The sequence below is a fragment of the Dasypus novemcinctus genome, chromosome 12 (genome assembly GCF_030445035.2).
Source record: "Dasypus novemcinctus isolate mDasNov1 chromosome 12, mDasNov1.1.hap2, whole genome shotgun sequence".
NCBI classification, from domain to species: Eukaryota; Metazoa; Chordata; class Mammalia; order Cingulata; family Dasypodidae; genus Dasypus; species Dasypus novemcinctus.
Window position 1 is genome coordinate 106598592 of NC_080684.1, and position 27288 is coordinate 106625879.

General features: G+C 59.8%; 1 protein-coding gene across 6 annotated transcripts in view; it reads left to right on the top strand.

Moving 5' to 3' along the window:
- Nucleotides 1–1617: 1617 nt before the first annotated feature.
- Nucleotides 1618–27288, top strand: part of FBLN1 (fibulin 1) — an 83302-nt gene continuing 57631 nt past the window's right edge. For 3 of the 6 annotated variants that reach the window (XM_023587366.2, XM_058308928.1, XM_058308929.1), the window contains exons 1-3: nucleotides 1654–1865; nucleotides 20076–20178; nucleotides 25502–25637. In XM_023587366.2, the coding sequence (XP_023443134.1) occupies nucleotides 1787–1865; nucleotides 20076–20178; nucleotides 25502–25637 (318 nt within the window). In that variant the 5' untranslated portion in view covers nucleotides 1654–1786. Of the gene's footprint in view, nucleotides 1866–20072; nucleotides 20179–25501; nucleotides 25638–27288 lie in introns of all 6 variants that reach the window. The other 3 variants (XM_023587367.2, XM_004453418.4, XM_004453417.5) reach the window with 2 other exon arrangements.

The window sequence follows — 27288 nt, forward strand, 5'->3', positions numbered from 1 at the left end:
CCTGCGTGGCACAGCACTCCTTGCGCGCATCAGCACTGCGCAGGGGCCAGCTCCACACGGGTCAAGAAGGCCCGGGGCTTGAACCGCGGACCTCCCATGTGGTAGACGGACGCCCTAACCACTGGGCCAAAGTCCGTTTCCCCAGACCGGGTCTTAATCTTCTTACTGGAGTGCTTTATAAGAGACTGAAATAACAAGAGATGCCCAGAGACAAGGAAAGCCACCGGGAGCCAGAAGCTGAAATCAACAAAACCCGGAAGAGAGGGGCAAGGCAGCAGAGGCTCCACGTGCCTTCCCTGTGACAGCGGAGCCGAGGATCGCCGGCAGCGGTCTTCAGTCCTCTGGAAGAAAGCCTCTCCCTGGTGAGGCCTCGATGTGGACATTTTCCCAGTCTCAAACTTGTGAGCAAATAAATTCCCATTGTTCAACCCAGCCCATCTCATGGTATGTGCTTTAAGCAGCCGAGGAAACAAAAACAATGAAGAACGTGCCTGGCGTCTTTCACTCAGGGTTAGGTCTGTGAGAGGCACTCCCGTCGTGGCAGGAGTCGCCCATCGTTCCATTTACATAGCTGCGTGGTGAAATGCAGCACATTTCACACCTGCAATGTGCTGCATGGTACTCGTTCTGCTGCTGGCGTAGGGCGGTTTCCAATCTGAAGCCATCGTGAACAGGGCTGCTCCAAACATTGCAGCGTGGTTTTTGGTGCACGTGTGGTTTTTGGCACATGTGTGTCTTTTGGTGCACGTGTGTCTGCGTTCCTACTGGGTATCAACGTAGGAGTGGAACTGCTGGGGCTCAGGCTCCCATCTTTCCTCTAAGTGGTGTCCTTGTGGGTCCCTCACCCACATGAGTTGTTTTTAAAATCTAGTTTGAAAAACCACGAATGGCCACGCAAAGAAGCGGGCCCTGCAGGCCCAGCTCAAAGGCTGCCTCCTTTAAGGGCCTCCGTGATTTCCTGGGTCCAAAGGAATCTCTTCCCTCTGGGCTCTGGCCACACTTGGTGTCTCGGTGACCCGGCACATTCCATGTGGGTTGGGCTGTCAGTCCAACGCACCACACTGTCCCCTGAGGGCCCAGCCAGGTCACAGCCCTGGACATGCCTGGAGTTCGCAAGGGGCCTGGAGACCCCCCCAGGGGAAGGGGCAGCAGCAGGACAGTGGGTGCAGGGCCTTGCCCTCCGGGTCCCCGTCAAAAGGTGCCTGGAGACCTCAGCCGGGGCTTCCTGGGGCTCCCCAGCTGCCCTGCCAGGGCCCTTGCTTCAGGGTCCAGTGGCGTTAACCCTTGAGCCTGAGCCGGCCCCCCTAATCCCCGGCGGTGGGGTGGGGATCAGGTTTCACTCCCGCGGGGATGGGAAGGGGGCTGCATCCCCCAAGCCCAGGCGTCTCTGGCTGGCAAACGCATCTCTCTTCCTCCACTGCCCCCAAGACAGAAGAAGTTTTGGGGTCCTGGCTCCCACCCCCAGCCGTGCGGGCCCGCGCCCCCCTCGGGGCCTGGGTGCAGGGAAGAGAAAGCGATCCCACATCTCCACGGGGGAGGTGGTCTGGGAGGGAGGGAGGCCCCAGCCGCCGGGCTGGCCCCGCCCCCGCCGCGCCCGCCCCCGCCCTCCTCCCGGGCGGGATAATTGAACCGCTCGGCGCCCTGCCCCGCGTTGGCTGCGGAGGCTCGGCCGAGCGTGGAGTCTGCGCCGCCCGCCGCCGCGAGCCCCGGCCCGAGGACCCGAACCTCCGGCCGCCGCGCCCGCGCCTTTGTCTGCTCCGCGGCTCGTCCCGCCCACGCCGGCCCCATGGAGCGCGCAGCGCCGGCGCGCGGGCTCCTGCTGCCGCTGCTGCTGCTCGGCGGCCTCTCGCTGCTGGCAGCCCGAGGTAGGGCCGGGGAACGGGGGCAGCCAGGAGGGCGGGGGCGCGGGTCCGCGGCCGTTTCAGCGTCTCTCCTCCTTGGCTCCGCACCCCCTGGAAGTTCTGGAGCTTTGCGTGTTGCCCCGAGCAGGGCCCCCCGCGCCGTCCTTGAGTTTCTGAGCCCCACCGCCTCCCACTCCAAGTGAGGGTTCCCTCCCATCACCCCGCCCTGGGCGCACGGCCCCGGTCACCTCCGTGGCCGGCTGGCCAGCCAGACTAGGGACGCCCTGCTTTGGGAGACTTGCTTAAAAGGTTGGAACTGCTCCCCCAAATACATTCTCCTGCACGTCCCAGGCCTCACCCACCTTCCTACCAAAGTCCTGGCAAGTGGTGCAGCACTGAAGGTCCTGGCCTGGGTGACTGGGGAAAGCAGGCTGGGGCTTACAGAGCCGCCCCGGGGCCGTGCACTTTGCACCAGATGTGCCCTTGGCTAATATTTTCTCACCGCCCCTCAGCCCCACGCCTAGGGAAGAGCTCTTGCACCCACCTTTCTGATGAGAAAACTGAGCCTGGGGGCTAGGAAAGGTAGTTTTCCCAGGACCCACAACCAGACACAGAGGGAAGGAACCAGAAAGGAAGGGGGCCACATGAAGGTTTTCAGGGTGATACCTTGGGGGAGTGGACATCAGCCTGGTCACGTCATCCCTGCCCACCCTCCTGGGCCACAGAGGGCCCAAGACAGTGGGTCTACCAGGCCCATGGCCGGCTGGGAATGGGAACAGGCCACTTCCAAACCCACTGACCCATCTGCCAGGGGGCTAGGGTCTCCAACGGCAAGCCCCCAGCCAGAGCCCCCAGCCAGAGCCCCAGCCCAGCACCTTGATGGTGAGAGCTCAGGCCACGCCATTCTCTGGGTGGGTGCTGAGTTCCTGGGGCTTGACAACGAGGCCTGCAGGTCAGAGTGGTGTCAAGTGAGCAGAGCCCTGACCTCTGACCTGTCTGCTTACTGGTGGCTTATCTGGGGCCATTAGCCAGACCTGGCCTCCAGGGAGGCTTTGTTTCTCCCGGGCTCAGGCCCAGACAAGTGCCCTGGCCCACCCTAGGAATTCCCAGATCCATTATCTTTGGTTTAGTTTAGTTTCTTTTAAACTCTCCCATGACCCCCCTCCTCCTTGACTGAAAGGTCCCTTGTCCCAGCTAATGCTGGCCAGGGATCCAGGGAGAAGCTGAGGAGGGGGTAGAGCTTTGCGGGGGTTTCCTGGCTCCCTCACAGCAGGCCTCTGCAGAGCTCTGGCGTCCTGAGCCCTGTCGCCTGCTGGTCCTGGGCCCCTTCTCGCGGGGGAGACAGAGTGCGGAGGCACGGGGTGCAGTGTTGGCCTGGGGAATCTGCCCAGCCCCCAGGAGCTCTCAGCCAGCTTCTTGGGAGAGACGGTGCTGGGCAGAGGAGGACCGGCATTGGGGCAGGCTCAGGCATCCAGGGGACCCTGGCAGGAGCAAAAGCCCAGAGAGGAGCTCCCGCTGGAAATGGAAGGGGCTCCCGAGACCCCCCCATTTCACAGACAAAGAAATTAGGTCCCGAGAGAAGGCAGAGTTCAACTCTCAGCTTCTCCAAAGCTTCCGTCGCTGTTCCGGTCTGCTGCCAGTGCAAGGACGGTTTTGCCTCTGCGGGTTTGGACTTTGAAGGAACGCAGCAGGCCTTCTTCGCCGGGTGGCTTACTCCTCCTGCCTGATAGATGATGGTGACTTTCTTCTTAGAGAGGGTCCTAAGTGGAAGGGTGTGAAAGAAAACTCTCCACTGCCTGCCTTGGGGAGAACAGCTGTATTGCCCCGTGGCTCTTTATGTTTCCTTGGGGGAGATCCCTCTTTTGAATTTCAACAAATTTATTTTGGTGTGCCTTGTTCCCTTCTGCGGCTGTAAACTCAGAAGCTGTGGGGTTCCCCGAAGTCCTGGGAGGTGATGGTGGCCCAGTCCTCCTGCCCTCCGAAGAGCTGGGGTGGAGGGCACAGAACCAGGCAACCTGAAAGTGATCGTGGAAAAGGCAGTTGAACGGTGAGCCCTTCGGCTAGTCGGCTGCTCCTAGGGGGGCCCTGGCCACCGAAATGCAGGAGGGGTGTGGGCCTTTCCTGCCAAGGGGCAGAGACAGAACTACCGGTCTGTCCTGTGTTGGTCGGTCTGTCCCCTTGGACTTCGCTGAGCGCTGGGCAGGGAGGAAGGGGAGGAAGGTGTTGGGAAAGACAATTGTATTTTCTCCAAGGCTGGCTTGGCCTCCAGCTGGCTCTTGAACGTCTTTCAGGAGGGCAGCGGTTCCGACAGATTAAAGAGAAAGTCATGTTGGGAGGGAGAACAAAGGCGCGAGAGGACTTGGCTTGAACACATGTGGCCTGCGCTGCTGCCGCTGCCGCTGGAAGGTTCCCAGGCCAGGGGCAGGGGCTGGCAGGAGGAGGGGGAGGCCGGCAGCCCGCACGCCTGCAGAGGAGGCTCGAGGGGCCCCTGTGGGGACCCCTCTCGGGGACCTGCCCCTCTCCTGGCCCTGCCCAAGACCACCCCGTCCAACTCAGGGCGCCTGTGCCGCCCCTTTTGGATTGTGAGCCCCGAGTGTGGGCGGGGAGTGGGGCTCACTCATTTTTGCGTGCTCGCAGGCAGAGGAGTATTTGTGGGACTGAAAAACGCCGTGCCTGTGGTCATTCCTCCAGAAAAACCCACGGTGGCGAAGACCGACTTCTCAGGCTGCCGCGGGCATTAAGAACTTGGACGAGGCAGTTAGGTGGTTGTTATCAACTGTCCTTTCTGTTGTCCCCTTTCCTAGGGGAGGACAGTGGCCTTCTCCCCAAGGCTGCTCGGAAAGTTCTAGGAGCACTGAATTTCTCCAGCCGGGAGCTGGGAAGGGGGCCCGAGGGGGCCCCAGGACATCAGTGGTCGGCTTAGCAAAGGGCGAGTCCGCCAGCCTCCTTAGCCCCTCAGTGCTTCGGTCACTAAAGAGCTGCTGAAGGCCAGCTCTGTGCCAGGCGCTCTTCTGGGTCTCTGAGAGGGACACAGCCCTTCGCCCCATGGGGCTCACACAAAGCGGACCCTTACAAACCAGTCTCGACTGGAGGAAGCAGCCCCCAAACTGGGACCTGAGGAGTTGGCTGGACAGGCAGGGAGGAGGTGGGGAGTGCTCGGGCAGAGGGACTGGCGAAGGTCAGAGAGAACGAGGGACTGGCAGGGACCGTCCACGAGTCCTGCCCCTCCGCCCCCGTCGTGGCTGCAGCCCTCCCCCCTGCCTCCCCGCCCCCCGCCGTTCCTTTGCTGGAGGGGAGCTGTGAGTGGTGGGTGCGGGGAGCAGGTCGTTCTAACAGGGTGGACAATTATTCTGTCTCTATTTTATACAGTAAATGTTTTTCCTTTTGCAAAACATCAAGCTGTTGAAAATGACGCTGCAGGCTCCTGGTAAGGCTTCCAGCTTCCCTGAAATGATCTCAGCTGTGACCACATAGCACGATGGCCCATTACTTCATCTTTCCTGGGGTCAGAGACCTCTCGGGCTGGGAGGGGGCTCGGAGGTGAGCGCGTGGCACCAAGGCTGGTCGGGTCAGCTGCCCAGGTGGGCAGGGCCTGACCAGAAGCCGTCTCGCACCAGCCCCAGGCTCCTTCTACAGTGCCCGGCTCTCTCCCCCTCCCTCTTTTTTCTGACTGAGGTGAAAGTCACATAACATAAACTTAGCCGTTTTAAAGCATGCAATTCAGCGTCATTTAGTGTGTTCACCACGTCTCATCATCCCAGAGGAGACCTGTAGCCAGGAAGCAATTTCTCCTGTTCCTCCCCACCCCCTGCCACCCCAGCCCTGGCGGCCACGAAGCTGCTCTCTGTCCCCGTGGATTTCCCCGGACCTTTCTGGAGATTTCATATGAAAGGAACCATAAACTCTGTGGCCCCGGCGACTGCCCCCTGTCCAAGGCCCGTGGTGTGGGCCTGGCTCAGCGCTGCTGCCCGTCCTGTGGCCGGAGGGCATGCCGCTGCATGGGCGGAGCTCCTTTTGTTCATCCATTCTCCTGTTGTAGGCAAAAGCTCCTCTCCACCTTGGGCTGTTGTGAAGAACGCCAGGGTGGACGGTCACGTGCAAATATTTAGTTACCTGCTCTCAATTCTCCGGGGCCTCGTGTGGAATTGTGCCCAGGCTAACGCTGGCAGGAGGCAGCGGGTGGTCTGCGGGCCTGGAGGGTCCCATGCTGTAGGGGAGCCCACGCTAGAATGGGTGAGTCTGCGGACTGCTCCCGATTCTGAGAGCGACCCCAGAAGTTCTGACCAACTCCCGTCACCTTCGGCATCTGTTTCCTGTACCTATGAAATGGGAACCTGCCCTGGGAAGTAATTTTTTAAAAAATCCCCCCCCTCCCCAGAGATAACTCCCTCGTCTGTTTGCTCATTGTTTTTGCTTATTGCTTGCACTCACTGTCTGCTCATTGTTTTTTGCTCGTTGTCTTTGTTTTTTTCTTTAGGAGGCACTGGGAACCAAACCTGGGACCTCCCATGTGGATGCTCAACTGCTTGAGCCACATCTGCTCCCTGCTCATTTGCTGTTCCTAGTTGTCTGCTCGTTGTTTTTGCTCAATGTCTGCTCGTTGTCTGCTTGTTGTTTGTTTGTCTTCTTTAGGAGGCACCAGGAACTGAACCCGGGACCTCCTGTGTGAGGTGGGTGTTCAACTGCTTACGCCACATCTGCTCCCAGGAAATAATTTTAATTGGAAGGTTTTACACTTAGTGGTGAATTGAATCCTCTCAACAACCCTGTGAAGTGGGATCCGCTATTATCCCCATTTTGCAGGTGTATAACCCAAGGCCCAGAGCAGTGAGGCGGCGAGCCCAGGACGTCACAGGTGGGACACACTCGGCCACGCTCCCTTAAACTTAGCAAGGGGAGATTAAAACAGGCTGGAAAGCACTTTGACCAATCCCACAAGAGAGCACTGCAAATGCTGGAGGTGAGGGGAGGGAGAACGGGCATTTTCCGAACCTGCGGAGCCAACAGAAGCTCCGTCAGTCACAGCCTGGCTCCTGAGAGGCTCGCAGCTGGCATGACACAGGTGACCCCAGGGGACCGCACCTGCCTTGGCTCCCATCAGTGGGCCCCGCTGTCCCTTGCTGGGGGGAGTGGCAGCCGTGGTGGCTGGGGCTGCTGGGTGGGGCGTGGCTCCCCCTTGCTGCCACCTGGGGTAGGGCTCCGAAGCCCCCCAGGGAGCCTTCAGCTGCAGGGCGGGGCGGGTGCATGGGGGACAGCTGGATCTGGCCGCAGGACGGGGGAGAGTTCTGGAACCGTCTGAGCGGGAGAGTGCTCCTTTGTCTTTGCTGGCTTCTCTACAAAGAAAGCGCTCTTGGCCGCCTGTGTGTCCCGGGCCCTGCAGGCCGGGCCTCCTCTGAAGTGGACCGTCCTGGACCTGGTGAGGTCATGTTCCTGTTTGATCAGTTGGGACACAGTCCCGGCCTCGCCAAGGGATCCTGCCAGGGGGCTGTGCTGACGGGAGCAGCGACAGGCGGGGGTTCTGGAGACCTGGGCTCCTGCCCAACTCTGCGGCCGCCTTCCTGGGGGCCCGATGGGCACCCCTGGTTGCTCCTTCCCGAGGGCCAGATCCTTAGTATCCCCAAGTAAAAGATTTGTGACGCGGGCAGTTCCCGGCACAGCCGTGCTCAGGCGCCTCCCGGGGGACCCGAGCCAGCGGGCTCTTAGCCCTCTGGAAGCCACACGCCTCTTGGTTTTAGCAAAGAGAACTAACCAAAGACGGGCTTGTGACGGCCACTGAGGGGACTTCGGGAAGGAAAGGCTTGAATATCAGGGCACGGAAACTGCCATGCGGCTGGTCCGTACACCTTGCGATGGGGGAGGGAAACTGAGGCCCAGAAAGGGAAAGTGGCTTGACCAAGCTCAGTTAGCAAGTAAGCGGTAGCATTCACCTGCTGCCTTCCAGGTCTGTTCAGCAGACATTTCCCAAGCCTCTCCTAGGAGGAGACCCTTGAAATGAACATAGAAGGATGACCAAGAACTAAAGAGGGTGGGAGGGCTGGGAGCCGCCAAAGTGGGGAGGGCAAGCCTGGTGGGGGAGCAGGCGGAAGGCCGGGGGGTTTGGATAGAGAGGGGGTTCACAGGAGATGTGTGTCCCCGTCCCCAGAGCCCCGGGGATGATCTCAGACGTGCTGAAGACAACATGAAGCCCAGAGCAGGCTGCTCCGTGGGGCAGTGGCTCTCAAGTGGGGACAACCCTGCACCAGGGGACGTTGAGCCATGTCTGGAGACGTATTTGGTTGTCACAACTCAGAGCAGCGGTGCTGGCAGCCGGCGGGTAGAAGCCAGGGCGCTGCTCAGCCTCCTACAAAAACGCACAGGACACTCGACCGCTAGAGTCATCGGCCCAGATACCACCGTGCCGAGGCGGAGAAGCCCAGGCAGGAACGGCAGTTGGGGGCAGGAATCCCAGTGGGGGGCAAAGGAGACTTGGGCCAGGGTGGCATCAGCAGAGCTGCCTCGGGAGCGTGGACCTGAGAGCTGTCGGGAGGCCGGCACCAGTCCAGACCCTTCCCCTCCCTGGGTCCCCTGCAGCTCAGGAGTCACTCGGAGGCAACACAGCCCAGGTCCTACCCGCCGGAGATGTAGACTATGGAACAGAGTCAGTCACAGCAGCGAGTTAAAACCCAGCACATATGCCCCCACCAGGACGCCATCCTGGCGTGGCCGGGCGTGGCCATGGGCAGCCCGGGGGTTCTGGACGAGGGGTGGTGTCTGGGCCGGGTCATCAGCTCTGGCTGGATGGTGGTGCCGGGCGCTGGGACAAGAGCTCCTGGGTGAGGAGCTGGCCGGGACGGGTGCTGATGGATGACCTGCCTGTGGGCCGGCCACATGGGGCCCGGAGGCCCTGGATGGATGAGCCCGAAGTGCTGGAATTGGAGAGTTGAGCCCCAGCCTCTCGCTGGTAATGAATGTTGTGGACATGACAAGGTGGCCCCAGGGGAGGAGTGGGCCTGGGCCACCCAGCCCATCGGGCTCCAGTGTCCAGTTGCCAGGGGTGGAGGCAAGAGGAAAACCCGGAGAGAAGCCCCAGGAGCCCACGGAAGTGGGAGCAGGGCGGGAGGCCGCGATGACATCGGGGCGGGGAGGACAGTATGTCCACCAGGCTCGGCCTCAGGAGGCTCCTGCCTGGGCAACGTGGCTCCTGGAGGGCGGTCTGGCACGTGTGTCCCCTCATCCCTTCCGGCCTCTGCCCTCCTGCCCGGAGCAGTGACCGGCTACTCAGGTATTACATGAGGGTGGGACGCCGTGCCGTGAACGTGTTCCCTGTTTCTGCAGATGCATTTCCCTGGAAAAAACAACTTTGGGGAATTATTGTAGATGACTCTGAAGTCCTCCTGGACCACTTTTTAAAAAAGGGCCCAAGGTGCCCACTTCTGGGTAGACTGGTTGTTTTCCCCTAATTGTCCCAATTGTCTCACGCGTCCCCTCTGAAACGCTGTTGCTTCCTGCTGACTTGGGCAGATTCGTCCCGGGTGTCACCGCGAGGAGATGCCACTCTCCGCCCGCTGCCTTCTGCTTGGTTGTCTAAATGTTTGCTCGTAGGCCCCGGCGTTGGCCCGGGGATGGGGGGAGGGGCCCCTTGCCTCTGGACAGCCCCCCAGGGCAGAGCCTCCTGGGCCTTCTCGCTTGCTCCTCTTTGCAGCTGGCCACTACCCATGACCCCCGCTGTCCTATGACAGACGCTGGGAAGGCACGTGATCGCGGGCTCCAGCCCATCCCCAGGTGTCCTCCCCGGAAGATCAGGTCCCCTGAAGAGGGAGCAGGGGTTGCAGAGGCCCTGGGATGTGAGCCACGGGGGGTCGGGGCCGGGGCTTTTCGCCCCCTGACCCTAACCCCAAGCTTAGAGCCTGCACAGAGAAGGGACTTGCGAGGTGCTCCTTGGATAACCGGCCGTCCTAGGGCAGCACGGGGGAAATTGAAAGTTAGGAAAACTCCTCTTGGCCAAGGGGAGGGCCTGGCTGTCCTCTGCCGCCTTTCGCATCCTCGGAAGACGCCTCGGACCCCCCTTCCCAGGCTCGGGAACGGGGCGCCGTGTCTGCTTGGCGTGTTTGGAATTGCCCCTCAGGGTCCCTGTGGCCTCTCCGGGTTCCCAGTGGCGCAGGCCCGGGACCCCAGGGGACAGCTTCCGACTTTTGCTGCAGCTTTAGAGGATACGGAGAAGATGGCCCGGGATTGTCACCGGGCGGGGTTCGGGTAATCAGGCCATGCTGGGATCTCCAGGCCCTTGGCTGCCCCTGAGGCTCTGAGCAGAGGAAACTGGGAAAACTGAGGCCAGCTTCTGCGGCCGAGTCACCCCCGCCCCCATTTACACGCAGGGCATTCCTAGCTTTTAATTTTGCCAAGTGAAGGTAACAAAATAAACAATTTAAAAAAACCGAGAAATCCAACCCAGCACCATCTCGTATCTCTACCGTTTCCTGAAGTCAAAGGCATTTTATCCCTCCGGATTTTGGAGGGATGTGGTCTCAGCCTGGGAACTGGAATCAGGCTGGCTTTGTGGGAAAGCTCCCTTTGCTATCCTCCCCTGCCCTTGTTTGCTTGCAAACCAGTGGAAATGTCGGGCTGGGATGGAGATGCCTGCTCTGGACCTCAGGCCGTCTCCTCCACCCCGTTTGTGGATGGGGGGTCAGGCCTGGGCTCGCTCCAGGTGGAAGGAAGGCCCCCGGATGGTGGGGTTAGAGGCAGACCCCAGCCCCCCTCCCCCACCATGCTGCCCAGCCCTGGGCCCTCCCCGTGGGGACAGTTTATCACTCTCAGGGTCACAGCCTCTGGGAAACGCGTCTTACTGAGCAGGTGTTGTGCAAGGCCCCTGCAAAGTTTACAACTTAAAGGCGGATGTTCTGGAAGCTTCCATCCGAGGAGTCGCATAGAGCCCCCCTGACCTCCGGCCCAGCATCTGTAGTCTTGGAGAGCCACGTTTTTACTACTGTCAAGGGCAGGGGCCACTTTGGGCCGTGGTACCTGGGCTCCCTCTGCTCCCCCAGGACGTCGGAACTTGGCCCACGCTTCAGGTGTCCGGCATGACTGCCGCGATTGCACCGTCATCACTATAATCTCTACGAAGGTTTAATTCGCCTCGAAGACGTTGAGTTTTCGCTGCTGTCCCAGGTGACAAATTGTGTCCGATGCCCACGAACTCGGTGTCCCTATCCACCTGCTCACCAGGTACTTCGGAGGTGCGGCTAGTCCCTGAAGAGGGGTGGCGGGGTGACATGTCGACCACCTGCTAATGTGTCAGCCTGCGCGAGTGTGCAATTTCTATAGAAAGGGCTGTCCTCCCAGTACTGGGGAAATGACATCTATTTATTGAATCTTCCAGTTTTTCCTGTGAGCGAGGCAGTGTTCTAAGCACTTTACTTGTATTACCTCACCTTTCCTCCCAACCGTATACAGCAGGTACTTAGTCACCCCCAACTCACAGATACAGAACATGAGGCTCAGCAAGGGTTAGATGGCGGTGGGGCCAGGTCGAGGCTGCGTACGTTTACCCCAGAGCGCCGGCCCTCCTGGGAAGGTTTGCGTCGAGGATTGACAAACTTTTGCAAGAGAATTTGTTCTTGGTTTCCCCCCTTTAGTGTGTTGCTTTGTGGATCTAGTTCACAAGGTCGAATCGCAGGAATCAGAGAGTAAAACTGGCTTGATTGGAGGTTCTTCTCCAATCAAAGGGCGAAGAGTCCAGGGGCCCACGGCCCCTTCTCTCCTGTGAGTGGCGAGGTGCTGAGTGACCGGGGATGACCGAGGGCCATCAGGGGTGCCCAGCGCGGGATGACCCAGCGGTCCGTGGCTGGGTGCACAGAAGCCGTGGCCGGCCTCGTTTGTTCCACGTAATGGCGTGGCCCAGGAGTCAGGAGGCTGGCTGCTTGGAATTGTGGAATTTCTCTTATTTTCCGCCCTTCTGAAAGTGCTGCTGGTGGGCCTGAGGCTGATCGGCCGGGCTGGCTGGACGCTCGCGGTGCCCCTGAGGGCAGGTGTGGCGTCGGGTGGGGTCTGCCACCCTCGGTTCCCTTCCTGGGCCCAGTCACGTGCCCTGGGCCCCGCGTGGCCGGGAGCCCCTCCCCCTCTCGGCATGGTGAACGCAGCTGTGTGAGGCCCCGGGGAGGTACTGAGTTGGCGGAGTGGGGGGTCCGCGCTTGGAGAGGAGGACGTGGCGCCGGAGGGGGGCCCCCGCCGTCCCCTCCAGATGTTTCTTCTCCAACTTTTCCTGCGCTCGGGGAGCGGGCGGCCCCTCGCTCCCACGCCCCCCTGCTTCTTTCTGGCAAAGGGCTTGTCACACTCCTGGGTGACAGTTCCTCGACCCAGCTGCTTCCCCCTTAGACCAGGAGCGGCTCGGGACATCAAAGGAGAAGGGACGGAGCAGAGGTGGGACGTCAAGGAGCCAGTGGGGGTGCTGGGCGGACACACGTCTGTGGATCTCGGCTGGAGGGAGGAGAGGGTACCCTGTGGGCCTCAGAGAGTGCCCGGCCTTTGGGATATGTGTCCCCTGAGGGGAGCAGGCCCGGGGACAGCGAGGGCTCAGGACGGCTGGCGGTCAGTAGCCGAGAGGCGACCCCACGCCCGGGCGAAAGGATGCAGGTGCCCGCGGTGCAGGAGGGGGCCCAAGCCAGGGCGCTGTCTACTTCAGCCTCTTCCACACCCCCATCTCTCCCACCTTCCGCCGTCCATGTCCCAAGGACACGCTGGGGACGGATGGTCTCCAGGGTGCTCCCGCCCAAAGGTGACACACACCTTTCAAAGCATCTTTTTGCAAGGTTACAATTTCTTTAGTTTCTTAACTTCTTTGTTCCTATGACTCATGATTTGTCCTGTGAAAACATTGCTTTCACTATCAAACTGCAGTACAAGAACATTATAAAATACCATGAACTAAGATCATCCTCTGTACGGGATTCCAGATGACTACATTAAAACAACATTAGTTAGAACTGGCAAGTGAGTTAATCAGCAAAGCATCCGATTCCTTCTCTAATGAGAGATGGTACAAAATGGCAGAGAAATTAAACCCTAAAGTTTTAAACAAAATGTTCAGGTTGGTGTTCGGTCCTCAGCTCCTCCAAAACAACCACGGTGGGAAAGTTACTTTCCCCAAATTAATTCTAACCCAAGGTTACATAGATACCCATGATTCTCCAGGATGAAGGGGAGATAAATCAAGACCCACAAAACCAGACTGTGTTGCTTAAGATAGTTTCAGTGGATTAACAAGTTGGGATCTTCAAAATCCAAACATCATCGCTAATGATTTTTCATACTTCCTCCAGAAAATGACAGCGAGCGGCCATCGTAACTGCGCTTTCCCATAAACAGACGGGCACGGGGGGACGAGATGTGCAGAGCTGGCTCTCTTCCCAGCCTACTTTTCCTGGGCCGCCGCCGCCCCACCGGCCTTATTTGATTTTCGTTGCCGGAGTAGTGCTGGCTATTAAGGAGAGGAGCACGTACCCGGCCGTGGGCACCACAGGGCAGAGGCCACCAGGTGGAGTGGGCCCAGCGTGTTCAAGAGTGGCCACGGGCCAGTCAAAAAGCAAAGTCGAGAAAAGGGAAACGTAGGAAAACAGCGAAGACAGCTGTATTTTTTTTTGTTTGTTTTCCTTTCTAATTGGAATGTGTCTTGGAAGAGGCATGCCGGGGAGGGCTTATAGCATTAGTTTTTGGTCCTGCCCATCCAAAGTAAATGCTTGAAAGGAGGCCAGTGGCTGTATTTATTTTGGAACACAAGTTAATCCCGGGCCTTTTCTCGTGTGGGACCCGCCCGTCTCTGTAATACATGGATGAAACCAGCTCGCTGCAGGCAGCCCCTGCGCCAGCGTCCTGAGCCGGGGAACCGGGCTATTCTGCGGGGACCCCCCACCCCCACTCCACTAGGCCCTTCCTCCCTCAGCTCCATTGTCCTCTAATGGGTGGGGGCGGCCAGTGGGGTCCCACCAGCGAAATCACGTCTCCATCTCTAAGGCCAAGAAAGTGGCAGTTCTGTCTTCTCAGACCCACGCCCTAGCATGGCCCCGGCCCTGGCTGAATTTCTAACCAGCCCTGGACTCCCCCCTGGTCTACTCCAGCCCAGGTCTAACAAATTTTTATTGAGCCTTGCTGTTGGTGCCAGAATGGGTAGGTGCCACAAGGACAATAAGAGAAGATACCGTCTTTGCCCCCAAGGAGCTTTAGTTCAGGAGGAGGCGGAGTAGAACAGCTGAGGAGACTGTCAGAGCCAAGCCTCATGGCCGGCTCTGGCACCCCCTGCCCTTCTGGCTGTGTGACCGCAAGCTAGTTACTTACCCTCTCTGAGCTGGAGTTTCCTTATCTGCAGAATGGGGCACAGAATGCACGGGCCTCACTGACTTCTTATGAGAATTAATTGAGACTCATGCAGAGGGCTGGGACTGTGCCTGCCACATAGTGGGTGCTCTGAAATGGAGTGGCCGTGGCATGGCCGTGATGGTGGAACTGCACCGTGCCTGGGAGCGGGGAAGTGACAAGGCTAGAAAGAGGGACCAGAGCCTAGAGGGGCCGGAGTGAGGACCGAGGGCCAGTGGGCAGAGGCTTGACTGTCAGCCGAGCTCTGGGCAGAGCCCTGCGCAGTGGTTTTGGGTGAGTGTGGCATGGCCCGGGTGGCGCCAGGGACCCCTTGACATTTATACTCTCATTTGGCTTCTTCCATTCTTAATTAAGCTTGAAGTCCAGTAGCCGACAGTCACTGACGTGACCGTTTGGCGGCAGCACACAGTGGGCCTGCGCGTTGAACGAGAGCACCAGGTGGGGAATGGGAAGGAAAGGAAGTAGGGGGAGTCGTGGCTGCGTTCTGTGGACCAGACACCCACGGTAACCCTGTGGCCTGGGTCGTCCAGGCGCCATTTCACACTCAGGACCCTGAGGCCTGACGGATCCAGGCGTTTTCTCAGGGACCCTGAGCTGCAAGAGCGGGGCAGGGGTTCGAACCCAGGTGTGTCTGATGCTGAAACCTGCCTCCACTCTCCACTGCAGTGTCCCACAGGGCAGCTCCAAGCACTCCTGGAGGAGCACAACCAAAACAGGGACGGGCATTCCCTCTGACGGTCCCCTCTGACCTGAAACCTGTTTTTCAACTGGAGCTCCCAGCCACACCTCCAGGTCAGGACTCAGCCTTGACCGGGAGGCCGGTGAGCTTTGGCCCGCTAGCCCCAGGGCCACCCAGCCACCAGCGGTCACAGGTCCTCTCTCTAAACCCCCAATAACCTGGCTCTAGTCACAAAGTCCGCAGGGATGTGTAAACAGGAAAAGCAAACCTGCTGTATAGATTACGAGTCTGGAACAAGTTCCTCCCTTTGACCTAGCTCTTCTCCTTCTGGGTCTCCAACCTAAGCAAATAACAGTGATGCTATGAAGAAAGATTTATGAATAAAGATGTTTAACCCAGAGCTGCTTGTTCCTGATAATTAAAAATCAGAGGTAACATAAGTCCAAAGAGAAAATGAATGGGTTGGTCACTGATACTATTTCTATATTAGAAGAGTTTGATTAATATGGTTATACCACGTGCTGAGCACAGTGATATAAAAACCAACTTAAGATACAGTCCTTCTCCTTAATTTTCTCAGTGTTCTGGGTAGTATATTATACAGTCAACTGAAATAGTTGTTATAAAGACTACATAATGATTTTAAAAAAAAAGTTTGGGAGAGGATGTTTATTTAAATAACCAAGCAGGATACAAATGTACATAAACAAATAAATAGAATGATGGAAAAGCTAAATCAAACAGAAAAACAAAAACAAAAAAACCCTGGGAACAAGACTGCAGGAAGTGCTGTGAAATGCCAAAAACAATTGTTTTAGGGTAGGAGCCTCTAGGTCTTTATTTTCACATCATTTTATTTGAAAATTTTCCTTCAATGTATTTGGTTTACTTCATTGTTTAAAGAAATATCACAATAAATGAAAATGTCATCATATTTGTATATTTTGCCATTTTTTAGCCACACTTTCAGGATTCAGTTCTCCAAACCTGTCATGACTTGGCATCTTCTCTGCCACCATGGTGGCCTTGCGGGCAGCTGGGCTCGGGATTCCTGCTCCCAGGCCTGGCTTCCACTCCCCTGCCTTGCTCCCTTGGTGGCCACTTGACTGCTTTCAGCCTTGGGTCACACGGCTGCAAAAGGAGATGGGCCCAGCTCTGTGCGGAATTTGCTTTTTGGAAGAGGCCGTTGCCTCTGCTTGTAGCATTGCCCCAATGTGTAAGAGAGACAGTGTGTACCCAGGAGCACACATACAGATCACGCTAGGTGAAGTTAGCCTAAAGAGGGAAGCGTCAGTACAAGCCTGAAGCTCTGGGGAAGGTCTGAGCTTGAGGGTATCAAAGCAGTTAGTTAAACCACGGGCTTGGTTGAAGTCTCCTGAGAGGGGATATAGTGAGAGAGAAGAGGGGCTGGGGCAAAGCTTGGGGGGCACCAGCGTTCATGGGAGGTGGGAAGAGGAGGAGCCCCTGGTGCAGACAGAAGAGCACCTGTCTGGGGGGAGGCAGAGGTGTGGGGAGGCAGAGAAGCCTGGGAAGAAGGACTGGGTGGGTACATCAGATGCTTCTGAATTTGAACTTGAGCATTTATCCGTGACCTTGGGGCAGAGCCAAGTCCGGGGAGTTGTAGGTGTGTCAGCCTGATGGCAGAGGGTTCCAGGTGCTGGCCCTTGTCTGCTCTTAAACCCCTTGATGTGTACGTGTGGTTTCATAGGGTCAAGGGGCCCCAGGGTGGGAGAGGAGGCATGTGGGAGGCAGAGATGACACTGGGTGGTGTCAGGAAGTAGCCTGAGTTTTGAGGAACTCCAAGTCCCTTCCACAATTAGATTCTGAGTTTCGTGAGACTCACCTCTGCCCTGCAGGCCAGCTGGACATGGTATCTTTGGTGAGCATTGCTGGCGGCTGCTGCCTGCACCTCCCGGGTGGAAGCACTTTTCGTTTCCACTTACCATGCATCTACTCTGTGCCAGATATACAGTGAGAGCCCCCTGCCTTTTTTTTTTTTTTTTTTTTTGCCACAGGCAACAGTCCTGGCAAGAATTGTCCAGATGAGAGGAAGTGTGGGGAAGGGGTGAGTGTGCACCCTGAATTTGGAGGGGATTTGTGTTTGGATCCCAGTTGTGGCCAGTTGGAAGTATGGCCTTGGGTGTGGCATTTCGTGCCTCTCTTTCCCCAACTGTAAGATGGGCATAGTGACGGTAGGGGTGAAGGGAAATGGCCTTCCCTGCAGCACCCACCACGTGGTTGTTATCACAGGGAGGAGGAGGAGGCACTTTCTGCACCTCCAGCCTGGCCACATCCCCATGGATCCTTCAAGGCCGATCCAGTGGGGCCCGGGAGGAATTTTCCCTTGGGGCGGAGGAGGAACTTTCACACCCAGGAAGTGGAGGCTGAGGGGCAGCTGTGCGTTCTCGGATGTCTGTGCGCAGATCCCACTGGGACGCGGCCCCCAGGAGGTCCATTTTGCACAAGTTCCAGCTCTAGGGCTGCTTGGAACATTTTAGCCACATTCCAGGGATATTCCAAGTTTCTGGACAGACAAAAGGGCTTACCATTTTATTGTCCTGCTGAGAATAAGGTTCAAAGTGCTCGAGGCTCCCCAGCAGGATTCATTTCCAAATGTTTCCACAGCTCAGTGCAGAAAGTTCCAGCCCTGCTGACCAGGCGGCGGGAGTCTGCGCGTCCCCTAAGCCTGCCTTTCTGGGAATCTGGGGAGCATTTGGGCTGCGGCTCACTCTTGGGGGACTCTGCGCACCAAGCCGTGGCCGCAGCTCCCCCATTTCTCCTGGGCAACGGCAAATGAATGCCTTTGTTCATTTGACACACAATCAAGCCGCTGTTCACTGAGCACTTGGAACTTTGTAAACACTGTTCTTTTAAATGTCATTAACTTTATCTCAGCGCCTCTGAGAAGGCTGTGTCCCATTTTAAGGAAGCTGCAGGTGGGAGAGGTGAAGTGGTTTGCTCAGGATCACGGAGCTAGAAGGTGCTGGAGTTGGGATTTGAGCCTAAGTCTGTCTCCAAAGCTTACCCTTTTTCTACTAAACCTGGTAGCCTCTGGGTGCTGGCTTCTGTGCCAGCGTCTGTGAGGATAAGACACAGAGCTTGCCCTTAAGACATTTATGGCTGGGAGGGTGTCAGGCAACAGGGCTATTGGTGAGTGAGGGAGTAGAGCCAGGCAGGGGGAGCGGAGAGTGCACCAAGGAGGAAAGAGTCTGGGGGTGGGGAGAGGTGGGTGGAGGAGGGGCTGAGAGAGACACAGGGTGAGGCAGCAGGCAGGGGAGCTGAGCGGGTCCCCTGGGTTAGGGTGGGGGGGTGCCAGGAGCCCGGTGGCCATGTGGGGGAGATCCGCCATCGTCAGACCACGCGGCTGGGTCACGGTCATCGTTTCAGCTTGAAGCAGATCGCGTCCTATGTTTTGTGAACGCTTTCCTTAAAAGTTAGTTGGCGCGTTCAGCGCGGCTTTCCAGCTTTGGGGCCGGGAGGTCCCAACTCGAGACAATTTCACATGAGCCCCCGCTCACGGCACATTCCCACGGTCCCTGGACAACACAGCTGGGAGCCACCGAGAAGGACAGCTGAGGGAGCGGGTGGGCCCGGCGGATGGGTCGCGGCGGCTAGCAGGCTTTGCTGCGGGGTGGCCCGTCGCCCTGGCCGAGCCCACGCAGGTCTTCCTCTGCCAGCCTGGGGGTGCACGGGGGGCGTGCATGTGCACGTGGGGCAGGCGCCTCCTTCCCTGCTGGGAAGAAGCGCAGTGTCCCTTAGAACCCCGGGGGGAAAGGGACAAAGCCGGAAGCTGCAGGGGGGAGCCGGACCACTCGGCCTTGGCTTCCTCTTCCGGGCAGCGACGCTGCCTCTCCAGGGCCTTTCTGGAAGCAGAACACGCCTACTCCCCTCTGCGGGCGCAGGGGCAGCCGCTTGATTGTGGAGATGCTCGCGGGGTTGGTGGCTGATGGTCCGACTGTTTTAGGGAGCCTCACCCCGAGCCCAGGAGCGGCCACCCCAAGGGCCCACCTCGGAAGAGCGACAGCTCAGACCGAGCACCTATAGCTGTCAGGGCCGAGAAACGCAGCCCGGCCTGCGGGCCCTGCCGTCTGGGGCCCCGGAAAGCCACTCGTTAGGAAACGGGGGTCCTTAAGGCCTGGTGTGGCCAGAGCCTGCTGTGAGGCCACATTGGCCCCGAGGCCGTGGCCCTCGTCCCCCGTGAGTCTCTGTGCTGACACCAGAGCTGGCGCACATGGGCAGCTGGGTACCTGTTGCTCCTTGGGGCGTGGTGGGGTCCTCTCCCCACCACGAGCCGAGGGTCTGGGGATTTGAACAGGTTATCTGTTGGGGTAGCAGCCTGCGGGGAGACTGAGGGCCTGAGCTGGGGTCAAGGGCAAAGGGCAGTCCCGGCTCAGCGGGGATGCTGTCCGGCAGGGAGGGCTGGGCCCACCGCCTTCCTTCTGCTCGGCCTTTTCCTGAGAGGACGTGCGGCCGGGTGGCTGTCCCTCCGTCACCCAGCCCTCCTAAAGCTCCGGTTCTGTAGAAGAAGCGGTCTCGTGGCGGCTGGAGTTAAAATCCGTCTCCAGCCTCAGTTCCCCACCCAGGCCGTGAGGACGGCGCCCCCTTGCGATGTGCTCTGATGGTTGGCAGATGAGAGGACACGGATCTGAGCCCGGAAGCTGTAAATGCCAGGCCTTCCCTTCTCACGAGGGGCCTGGTGCTGGAGCCCAGGCCCCCGCGGCTTTCTGTCCCCCGAGCCTGTGTTTCCGCTGCCCCACCTGCTCCGTGCCCCCCACCACCTGTGCAGCCACAGGCCCGGCCACCTCCCGGCGCTTTAGAGAAGCTGCCATCGGTGGGCCCAGTGTTCAGGACACCCAGGCCCCTCTTTTGCACCATCTGTCTGTCTTTTGAGCGGGTCTCAGCCCTGCCGGGCCAGGGTCTCCAGCGCTGCGCTGCAGCCTGTGAGCAGCTGGGACTTTCCGGCCCCTTGAAGGGAACGCGGTGGGTGCTGCCAGCCTGGGGCCTGGCGGAGTTGTTGGAACGTGTTTGCAGAAGGACGGAGCTGGTCACTGGTGCCCCTTTCGGTCCCGCCTGGGGCTATGGTGGAGAGCGGAGGTGGGGGATCCAGACATCCCGTTCCCCCCCCCCCCCCCGCCCCTGCCAAAGACTGTGGTTAAAGGCACGTGGCAGGGGGCACCGCTCACCTTGTCCTCCTCTCGGCACAGCAGGCGCGGACACCTCGATGGAGGCCTGCTGTGCGGAGGGTCGTCAAAAGGCCACCCAGCAGAAGGACTGCTCATCGCCCTACACCTCGGGATCCCAGGAATGCAGGTACGTTTGCAAGAGGCCCTGGTTTGGCAGAGCTGGGGAGGAAGGAGCAGGGCGTGCAGCCCCCCGGCGAGAACCGGGCTCCCCGCCCCTCCTCCGCGCAGCCCCCGTCCTCATGCAGGACACGGCTCAGCCTCTCTGTGGCCGCCGGACCCCGCATCTGCCCCTTCTCTCGGCTGGAAGCGAGACGAGCTGCGCAGCCGCGGGCAAGTGGGTTTCCCCGGGAAAAGGGAGCTGTGGGAGCAGAGGAGGCACGTGATGGGGAGAGCCGTGTGAAAAAACACAGGCCACCCCAAGACCTGAAAACGCAACCAGCCCGTCCCAGGGTGAGCAGTTCCTTGCCCCCGTGGCACCTTCCGTGGCAGCCGACGACTGCACACTCCCCGAATTGACTCAGGTTCCCTCACGGTTTGGGGGAAACATAAGCTTAGAAAAGTGATGAAAACACGTAGCACTGATCATCGTCACAAAAGTCATGCTAAAGGCCACGGCGAGCCCTTCTTGAGCACCTACTTTGCGCTCTGCATTTGGTGTGTGCTGTCTGCTTTCGCCGTTACTGATCCCGTTTTATGAACAAGGAAATGGAGCTTTCCCCAGCGTACCCATCCTAAGTGCTGGCACGAGGACTTGAACCCAGGCCCGCCGCCCGCGAAGCCGATGCGGGAAGGCGAGGGTGGGAAAGCATCCCCTCGCCGGTGTCCTTCCACTTTCCTGCCTCTCACCCGAGCCTCGGCAGCTTTGACGCTGGCCACTGTGTGCGCCGGGCAGGGGGCTGTCTCGGAAAGTCCCACTCGCCTCATCCTGGAGCTCTGCCCTGGTACGGCCCGCTGGGCGCTGGCTACGCCGGGGGACGTCAATCCTAACTTTGGAAATTCTTCAAGCGTCCAAAGCGTTGTCGACCAAACAAGGAAGAGCACGCAGGAAGCCTGGACTGTCCGCCTGCTGGAGGGCCGCGCGGTCGGGGTTTGCGGAGCATCTGACGGGGACGAGCTGCGATTTTGGCGCCCGGCGCGGCCGAGGGCTGGACACGTCCGGGAGCCGCAGGCGGGCGGTGCTGTCGCGAAGCTGCGCCTTCAGCTCCGAGAGTTCTGTTTACAGAAGGTGCTGACGAGAGGCGGTCCGGCCTGGGGAGAGCCAGGGCTGGGGGTGCCTGACCCAGGCTCGGGTCCCAGCTGTGCGGCCTATGCCAGTGCGGAGCCCGTTACCCTGATGTAAACCAGGGACCCCATAGCGTCCTCTCGGGTTGTCGTAATGATCAGAAATGACGTATGAAACCAGAGTCAAACCGGGTGAGGGAGGGGCACGATTATTACTATTTCTTGAAATCAAAGACGTGGCGGAACTCAAAACGAGGCACAGGCCGGCAGAGCCCCTCAACAGAAGGACGAGGGAACTGGAGAACTGACGCAGCGGCTCTCCGGGTCCTGCTTGGGAATTTGGATTTCCGCCACAGCTAGATTTATTGCAGAACTCTGCTCTCCCACGTCCTTAAGGAGATTTGGGGCACTCTTTCACCCCCAGCGGGCCTCGGGGGGCCTAGAGACGCCTTCTTAGCCGTGCAGGAGGCATTTGGTGTGTGAACGACACTCCTGCAGGTGAATTTCAAGGCACACACCGCTCGGTGAGATTTCTGGAACCGTAAACAGCATTATCGGAATGGCCGAGGGGTTTCTTCTCTCCGTGGGGAATGTGTGTGCAAGTCCAAGCCCCCTTGACCCCCAGCTCGTTTCTGGAGGCTCCTTTGACCTGGGGCCTCGGGGACCTCTGGCTGGAGAACGCGCGTTTCCATGTCACAGTGTCCTCAAAACTGCCCGTCCCCTGACCATCCAGGACCCCACTCGTGGCCACCGAGTGTTGGCTTCTGGGCACGCGACTGGCCCTTCGTCTCATCGAGGTCCTAGAGGGCCAACGGCTTGTCCCAGGAAACTCCTGAGCAGGGGTTGGGTGTGGCCCATGGAGGACTCGGCGAATTAGCCGTTGAGCTACCGCCTTCAACCGCGTCCCTGGCCCTGAAGGCTGTGACTGCTCCCCCGGGCCTCCCCCGCGTGCTGTCCCTTATCCCGGGACGCCAGGGCTCAAACCCCATGCACTGTGGAGAGCAGAGGCCGAGTGGGGTCTTGGGCGCCAGGCAAGGCGTAGCTGACCCAAGACAGCGCTGTGCTGTGGTTCAGCGAGCAGACATGGAGCTTGTCGTGGGGGCTGCTCAGGAGAACGAGACCCCTCCCCTGCCTCCCCTGCCTCCCCTGCCATCCCCGCCCAGCCGACGAGAGTGGGCCGGTGACAGGTGACTCCGGAACCCACAGGCAGAGCGGAGCCGGGCCTGGGTGGGCCTGGGTGGGCCCCCGGGGCAGTGGTGCCTGAGCATAGGGATTTTCTAACAAATTTACCACGATCGTTTTTAATGGAGAATAGAGGCAGGGACAAGAGAGCCCATCAGGAAATTAAATCTGATTTAAGAGCCTCTTCTGAACAGTATTATTTAATAGATGGAAGAAGCAGGGATTCTGGCTGGTTGGTAAGTCAGTAATTTGAGCATCATTTTTCCTTTCAGTGGGGGCATTTCTTCCAGCCTCACTGGTCTTCAGTAAAATTCTCCGTCCTCATTCATTTGACAAATCTTCATTGATCTCTGATTTTGTGCCAAGCTCAGGACATGGCAGATGGAATAGCATGTTTGGCTGAGCCCTAAGCAGGGCCCATCTGGGCTGGGGTGCAGTGAGGGCCCAGAGGGGGTGAGGCCGGTTCCCCTGGGTGGGTGAGGAGATCCCAGAGGGCTGTAAACACGGGTCCCAGGCAAACCGGGATTACTCTGCTTGAGCCTTTGAAAACTGAAACATTTGGAGACTGTCAGGAGACAGGCAGTTCTGATTTGTCCTCAATTCATGGAGCACCCCTTAACCAAGGTCCAACATTCCATCGAATCCCAACCTAAATTCTCCTAAAACCCTACATTAAATTAAATCCTCTTTTGGAAGAATGTGGATACAAACTGAGCCGACGTCTGCAGGAGGCTCCCCAGCTGGCCGCCTCCACTCCAGCCAGCACTTTCAGAGCCCCCCATTGCCTCAGTGCACGGCCCCCCACCGGGGACCCGCTGGGTGCTAGGCCCTGCGATGAGCGAAAGGATAAACGGGTGGACCAAACAGGCCACTGCACCACCCTCGTGGCGGTTACATTGCACCGTGGATACAGACGGAAAGCAAAACAAGTAAATTATACGGTTTGTTAGACGGCGATCCGTGCCAGGGGGAGTGAACCAGGGCGAGACAGGGCAAGAGTGGCTGGAGCGGTTCACAGTTGCGAGTGGAGCATCTGGGAAGGCGTTCACTGAGAAGGGCCACCTGGCCAGGACCGACAGGGCAAGAGGGCGAGCCATGTGGGTGTGGGAACAGCCAGCGCGGAGGCCCAGGGGAGGCTGCGCCCACAGGACCGAGCAGCGGCCGGGAGGCCGGTACCACACGGCTGGGGCGAGCGCAGGCCAGCGGGTAACGGGGCTGGCTGCGGGCTGGGGGGCCAGCCGTCCAGGGCCACGGGGTCGTCGAGAGACCGATTTCCTCTCTGCTTGAAGGGAGCAGCCGCTGGAGGGCGCTGAGCAGACAGCTGGCCGGCATCCGCGCTTACGTTTTCAAAGGGACGCGTGGAGACGAGGTTGACGGGCTCAAGGGTGAAAGCCGAGAAACGGATTGGGTCATGTTGACAACCCGGGCAGAGCTGACGGCGGTTTGGCCCGGGTCGAAGCGGAGGAGGAGCGGGGGTGGCCAGACCGTGGACGTGTTTCCAGAGCGGAGCTGCCAGGGTTTGTTATTGTATTTGGAGGAGGGCTGGCTAGAAGAGCGCCAGGGCTCACCTCCTGACCCAAGTGGAGTCTCCTGGAACCAGCAGGGACCGGCTGCACGAATTGTCCCTAGAATGGCTCTGCGGAGAGGGGGAGTGGGGTGCAGGCCCTGGAGCCTGGCCAGGCCTTTGGTTTTCAAGGCAGTTCCCTGGGGCCTCGGCGCTCCCCTGGCATCCTTAGTTGCCACCGGGAAGGGGGCAAGGGGCACCCCTGAGGCCCCGGGCCCCGGCCAGAGCACAGCTCAGTACCTGCAGCTCCAGAAGTGCCGAAGTCGGGGGGCTTCTCCCCCTCCGCCACCCCCAGACTGAGTCCCCTCCGCCTCCCTGAAGTTTGGGGGTATTTTTTGAACACTGGACGATTTGCTTGTTACTTGCAAATCCACGGAAAGCACGAGCGAAGGGTGGAGTAGTACGAGGTAGATACAGCCACCCAGGAGCCTGAGGCTGATTCTAGAAACGCACAGAAGGTGGTCCTCCAGCCCCACGGTGCAGGGGGTGGAAGGGAGGGCAGGGGCTGCCGGCTGCCCGGGGCTGGGTGGCCTCACCCGCTCTGCCAGGCTGGGCACGGGCTGGGGGCTCTCCTTGCCCCGGCCAGCCTTGGCTGCCACGGGCGTGTTTCGGGCCTGGCCGAGAGCCTCCCCTGCGCCGTGGCCGGCCGCTTGACCTCCCTGGCTCTGTTTCCCGAGTCTGGCACGAGGGCGTTGCCTGGTGAAGAATCCACCTTGATAAAAGGATGGTCAGGAAGCGGACTTGGCCCAGTGGTTAGGGCGTCCGCCTACCACACGGGAGGTCTGCGGTTCAAACCCCGGGCCTCCTTGACCCCTGTGGAGCTGGCCCATGCGCAGTGCTGATGCGCACAAGGAGTGCCCTGCCACGCAGGGGTGTCCCCCAGAGTAGGGGGGCCCCATGCACAAGGAGTGCGCCCCGTAAGGAGAGCCGCCCAGCGCGAAAGAAAGTGCAGCCTGCCCAGGAATGGAGCCACACACACAGAGAGCTGACACAGCAAGATGATACAACAAAAAGAAACACAGATTCCTGTGCCGCTGACAAGAACAGAAGCGGACAAAGAAGACGACGCAGCAAATAGACACAGAGAACAAACAGCTGGGGGGGGGGAAGAAATAAATCTTTAAAAAAAAAAAAAAGGTGGCAGGGTCTGGCCCAGAGCCAGCCACCTGCCTGGTGTTTCTCGGGCAGGCGGGAACATTTTGGGGTGGGGCTCAGGGCCCAGGGAGGCGAATGCCAGCAGCACGGCCGGGGCCCCCGACTCCTACCCCAGGCACGCCCTGCGTTCCCTGCTTCTCACTAAACATGCATTGAGCACCTTCTGTATGCCAGGCGTGGGGGGGGGTTCTCTGTGCCCGGGGGGGTGGGATGGGCAAGGGGAGGCAGCCAGTGCTCCCGGCCCCGAGAGGCTCCTGCTCTAGGGCCTGGGCACTGCCGGGCGCCCCCCGGGCTCCCGGCCCTCCGCCCACCGCCCCTGTGCGCGCAGGATGGTCCAGGAGGAGTGCTGCGACAGCCAGCTGGAGGAGCTGCACTGCACCACTGGCATCAACCTGGCCAAGGAGCAGGAGAGCTGCGCCGCGCCGTCCGCGAACGCCACCGGCCTCGCGCTCATGTTCGTGAAGGTGAGGCCCCGGGACCGCGCTCGGCCTGCCGCCCACCGGCCCCGGCCCCCTCCCACCTGGGCCCTCTTCCCCCGCATCGCCTGCCTGGGCTGCCCCTCCTTGAGGGCGTGGGGCTCCAGCTCCTCCCACCCGCAGACCGGGGCAGGAGTCTCCCCACCTCCTCTGGGCCGTCGGTAAACCCTGGGCGGTGCCCCAAGCTGGGGACACGGGGGTGAGGTGGCCCAGCTGTGCCCTGAAGGCCTCGGTCCCCAGGCTGCAGGCTGGAGTGCAGAGGTCCGAGCAGGGGCGGGTCATCTGTGCTCAGGGCCTTCTCCAGCCAGCCCTTCAGAACCCTCTTTTCAGTTTGGGGAGGGCACCCCCCGCCCCCCAGGACACCCTCAGGCTCATCCAACCCAAGGGCTCGTTGAAGCCCAGAGCTCAGAATGGTCCGACACAGGACCTCCGCAGCCACCCTAGAGGAGGACACGGAGGTTCAGGGAGGCCCACACTCCAAAGCCCTGGGAGGGGCCCTCACGTGTTGCAGGGCCGGGCTCTGCAGGCCCCCTCGGCTCCTCTCAAGCTGACCCCTGGTTGTAGGCAGGGCCGGGCCCTGGGAGCCATCAGGCCCAGGTGTAATCCCCGCCACCCCGTGACCCCAGCCGGGCCTGGCTGCAGGGCCTCCCTCCCAGGAGGAGGTCTGGGAAGTTCTGAAAAATGCCCGTAAGCCCGGCGTTCTGCCGCCCCTCCTGCCCACTCGGTCACGGAGCCCCGCAGGCTAAGAGGAGCTCGGGCGCGGCCTCTGGCGGGGGAACGGGGGGCCGAGATGAACCCCCTGGAAGAGAAGCTCCCCGTTCGAAGGAGGAGGCCGGTGAAGTGATTCGGGGAACGAGCAGCCGAATGAAGTCTGGGTTCCTGGAGGGCCGTGAGCCTCCTGGTCCTCCGGTCTCTTCTGGGTATGCTTCCCCTCCCCCCAACTGGGAGGCTTAATTTGGGGTCAGAGCCCACCTGCTCGCCCTCGGCCAATGCGGGCTTTCGTGGGTGGAAGCTTCTGGCATGAGGGAGCTGGACAGGGCAAGGGTAGGCAGGCTGGATGGTTAGTGACTGCCTCCCGGGGCTGTGCCGGAGCTGCACGGGTGCCGTTGGCCTGGCGCAAGCGATGCCAGTGTCCCCAGACTGGAGAGAAAGGGTGGGGTGGAGAGGCGCGGAACGTTCTGACGGGAGCAGATGGATTTGGCAGATGAGCGGCTTGTGTTTCCAGAAAAGATTACTCACACCCCCAAAAGGGGGTGGCTCCCTGACACGCCCACTCCTTTCCGGCCAGAGGGCCTGAGACCACCCGAATGGCAGAGCCATCCACCTCCGGCCGCCCTAGCTCCTGTCTCGGACCTGCTGGAAATTGCTGTGCCTTCTTAGAATAACTGCTCAGTCAACACCAAACGGGGCCTCTCAGGCACTGAGGAGAGCTGCCTCGGACTCCCGCACAATTTTTGGGAGCTCTGGGCACAGGCACCAGGCAGGGACGCTGCCCTGAGCTGAGTGATGCATCTTGGGGCCCCTGCGCTTTTCCAGGGCGGGATGTGAGCCCTGCTGCCCGAGCCAGCCTAACTCGGGTGGGAAGTGAAAAGGTGCGTATTTCCTCCACGGGGCACGGCAAGAGAAACCCTGGACCACG